Genomic DNA, 4,351 nt, shown 5'->3' with positions numbered 1-4,351 from the left:
ATTATTTTATAAAAGTCATTAAACACTATTAAACATATTAAATCTAAAAGTAGAATATCTTTGAATATGGGGAAACCCATATCTATTCTTGTTATCCTTGATGCAATGGATATTTAACCCTTATAAAATTATGTTCAAACCATTTAATGAGAATTTCTAGATCGAAATACAGATGTTATTGTTAGTATGACTAAAAAAAAAAGAGTGATTTCCTTATTTCAATTTCAAAGTACATCTCCATAGTTTGCTATTGTCTCAGCTATAAAATTGTCAAAATGTAACGTCTTCTTAACTGTAAAACATGGTTCAGATTTTCAAAATACCAACAGAAGAAATAAAATTGAAAACATTTAAAATTGGCTAAAGATCATAACAAGCCATTAGTTAAAAGATGGAAACATACTTAGCAACCAGAAACCTTGATACTAGCTTTTACAGCATCTCTTACAATCATAAAAGAGAAAACAATCATGACAAGTTTTTGCAGAGCAAAGCTCAAGTTTTTCTTCTCATTAAAACTCTTTAGTCCTTCCTTTTTGATTCTTTGAAAACATCCTGTGCAGTCTCGGGGTGGATCCCTTCATTTCCTGAGGTTCAGCTTTATTATACATCACACACATGCTCCTCTACATTACACCAGAATCGTTCTTGACTGTAGAGAGTGGAGGCATATGGAATCTTACACTCGTCCATACGTTCCTCTGGATCATGCTGCTGAATGAAATCCCACAAGGCTTTTGGAGTGGTACTTTGGTAATCCAGATTCTCCTCCATGATAACTTCAGCTGCCAGGCACTGGAGTGTCTGATTTGCTGCAGGATTCACTTTTACTTCACTATCAATCAAATCATTCAGCGCTGACCAACCAAGCTTATTTCTCATGTCCAAGTGAGCCCCATGCTGTACCATCAAATCCACTATTTCCTGAACAAGACTTAGGTTTTCACAATGAACAACTGAAGCGAGCTCATGTACAGGTGAGCAGAGGTAGTTATCTGTGGCATTTACATCTTCTCCATTTTCTATCAGAATCTTCACAAGTTCTGCATGAGTTTCCTCATCCGCATGATAATCTTGAGAGGTGTCCATGCATTCTATTGCAATGTGGAGGAAAGTCACTCGTTTTTCATCCCTGAACTTTGTTTCCAGAAGTTTATAAAGACATGGCAGGAAGTCCTCTCTATGGGTGGGAAAAATGCCAAGAATCAGAGCACTCAGTTGCATCATCAGTTTCATGTACATATTTCTCTGTTTTCCATCTTTATAGTCGCCATAATAGGAGCAACTATCCGAATCACTGTCCTCATCTTCTTCACCAGGTGGACAGAAAAGATCAATTGCATGAGCAATGATGGCCCTTAGATCTCTCTCTGTTTGTGAAATCTCCTCTGCTTCATCCTCCATTATCTTCTTGCAGCAAGGCTGTTTCATTTCAAAACCACGAGTCATTTTCTTAAAAAATTCCAACACTTCTGGGAAAATTTCATCTCCCTTCTTTTCCTTCCAAGCTATTATGACACAGATGGTCCTGAATGCACTTTCATACCCAGGAATTGCATCCACATTTTCATTGTTTGAGAAGGTGTGCAGAAAGGTGAAAGCAAACACCTCAAGAAAGAAACTATAACACCCGAGTGAAATAATCACATCAGTCAATCCTTCAAGGCATGGTATGCAATTATAACTATATTTCACATGAAGCTTAGATAAAAGTGCAAACATGAAATAAATTGGTCGAACTGGATTTTCCTTCATTCTGTGGATATCTTCAATGCATGTTGGCTCATAGGATGAAAAATCACTATGACACGGTGCAGAGTTGTTGTTCTCATCTTCTGCAAATTTCAATTTCTCCTGGAGCTCAACAGCTCTAGTCCAAAATTTGAATCCTCTTTTTGAATTTCCTGTGCTAATCAAGAATGCTCCTCCATATTTCATAGCATCAATTTTATCACGCATGTTCACTTGTGGGTGCTTCAGGAAATACCCGAGAGTTTTTGTGCAAGATTTGAATGTAAGAGCAGCATATATGACCACCGGTATGTTTGCAGCATTTACACTATTTACATTTGCTCCTGCCTTCACCAAGAAGTCAATGACATGTAGACGATTTTCGTCCACATTGAATCCCTGTCGGATAGTTCCGTGAAGAATGTGTTCATCACTGCTGTTCTTGGCATTAACATCCACTCCTGCTTTTATGGCCATTTCACAAATTTTCACAGAACCTGCCCAAGCCCCAGCCATAAGACAATTGACATTTTTGTTATCAGTGTCTGTTAGTCTGGCTCCTTTGCTGACTAGATACTCCACTAAATGTTCATCTCCTGAAACACAAGCAAAATGTATGGCTGCCATTCCTTTGTCATTTGGCAGATTAACATCAACAGAAAGGTTTTCAATGAAATACTTCACAATATTGGAGTGCCTTCCACTTGCTGCAGACCACACACAAGCATTCTTAATTTTTTCCACATCAATGTCACATTTTTCCACAAGAAACTGCACAGCTCCTAACATTCCTAGTTTGCATGCTATCTCCACAGCCATTTCTAATTCCTTCTGGTGGAAGGACTCAGTCAGGATCTTCTGTCTCGCTGCCTTGCTTTTCTTCTCTAAAGCTTTCTGTAAGACACTCCAGCCATGCATTGTTTTCATGGTCATCAAGAACTTTAATCTAAAATCACCTGATTTCACTTCCGCTGCCATTATGTTTATTACCTGTGAACACAAAACATCACAATTACTTTATAATCCTGAAATATGCACCGATAATTTTCTATGAAATATATTCCACTATAAAAATTTTTATCCCTTTTGTGACTACAACCTGCACCAATAACGGGGACCAGTAGTATACTATGTATACTATGTTTGAAGCCTATATTTTCTTACACTGGGGCAACTGAGATATATTGCTTGATTCTTTATTCAAACAAGAGATGTTTGTGAAACACTTATGCTCCCCTCCCCCAAAAGATTTGAATTTTTCTAAGTCCAAGGGGCATAACTATCCAACATGGCTCGATCATACCCAAAACAGAACTTGACCTGGATATTCTCATGATAAATCTATATACCAAATTTCATTTCAATATAAGCAACCTCTTAGCAGAAACGGAAACTGCAAATAATTGGAATTTTTCTAAGTTCAAGAGCATAACTCTGTCTAAAATGACCTGATTGAACCCAAAATAAAAGTTGACCTAAATATTCTTAGGATAAATCTGTATACCAAATTTCATTTCAATATATGCACAACCTCTGCGAAGAAAATGAACAGAAACTGATGGTTGATCGACAGACAGACTGACCGACAGACAGCAGCAAAGCAATATGCCCTCCCTTCTTCAAAGGGGGGCATAATAAAACAGCTCAAATTCATAACACTAGTGACTACATATCACCATCAGCCATTACACTTTAATCTTAAATCCCTGTGAGCAAGCCTAGAGTGCTACCCAGTCTTCGTTAAATCTTTTTTTCAGCACATGCCCCTCTGGCAGGTGTGAACACCAATTACGCTAGCCCGAACAAATATTTACATGCCCAGAATTTTATCAAGTTATATTATTCTTATTTGCCTTTTCATGCCAAGGAAATGATTTGAAATCCATTCTGTCAATTTATTGTCTCGCCATTTGTTTTTAACCTGTAAACTAGTAACTTTTTGTGTCTCCTTTGCAGAAGAGTTTTTAACCTGTACACTTTTTGTGTCTCCTTTGCAGAAGAGTTCCTTGTAAATCGCAGTAAAATAAACTGTCAGTAAAATTTTATTTTGTACTTCACTTTAGATGGAAAATCAAAGCCTTTCAAGTACATTTAATGTTCTTGGTCTTATTGAATTTGATTATACTATGTATACTGAGGCTTGTGCCTTAGAATGTACATGCCCTTTGGGCTTTTAAGTTTGCAATTTTCACGAGCCCGCTTCCAATTTTACCAGGTCCCGGGCATCGGACTCCCAGGATTTGTCGAAGACTGCCTACTACATGCAATATTATTTATACCTTAAGGTCATACTCAACGTAGTTTGAACTTTATTGGGTTCTTCCCTGGAGTTGAAGAGTACCACTATATGAAGGACCTGTGTGCAATATTTTTATTGTCTATATATGGATTTGTACACCTCTTCTAAAACAATTTTTGATGAAAAAAAATCTGGAATTTATGTTCTGTAATATTTGTACATTTTTCTTTCAATAATGCCAAAATTTTCAAAATCTGATATCTTTTCAAAACCCCTGGTAACGCATGCTGATTTTTTGTCTAATAACATGTAATGGTATTATAAGTTTAAATTTAGAATATCTTGAAAAATTATCAGTAGGTAAGGTACCTTCCGTATGTC

At 36.8% G+C, this 4,351-nt stretch overlaps 1 protein-coding gene across 1 annotated transcript; it reads right to left on the bottom strand.

The window, feature by feature from the left end:
* LOC134239811 (protein fem-1 homolog CG6966-like) lies at positions 1 to 2,709 on the bottom strand. Its single transcript, XM_062721948.1, has one exon. It carries the CDS (start codon positions 2,707 to 2,709, stop codon positions 604 to 606), a length of 2,106 nt encoding a protein of 701 aa, XP_062577932.1. The 3' UTR covers positions 1 to 603.
* Positions 2,710 to 4,351: the final 1,642 nt, after the last annotated feature.

The sequence above is a fragment of the Saccostrea cucullata genome, unplaced genomic scaffold (assembly GCF_032062105.1).
Source record: "Saccostrea cucullata isolate Sc308-1 unplaced genomic scaffold, CSIRO_AGI_Scuc_v1 ctg3800, whole genome shotgun sequence".
In the NCBI taxonomy this organism is placed as follows: Eukaryota; Metazoa; Mollusca; class Bivalvia; order Ostreida; family Ostreidae; genus Saccostrea; species Saccostrea cuccullata.
Note: the sequence above shows the minus strand (reverse complement) of the source record. Positions and strands in the feature narration are given on the sequence as shown.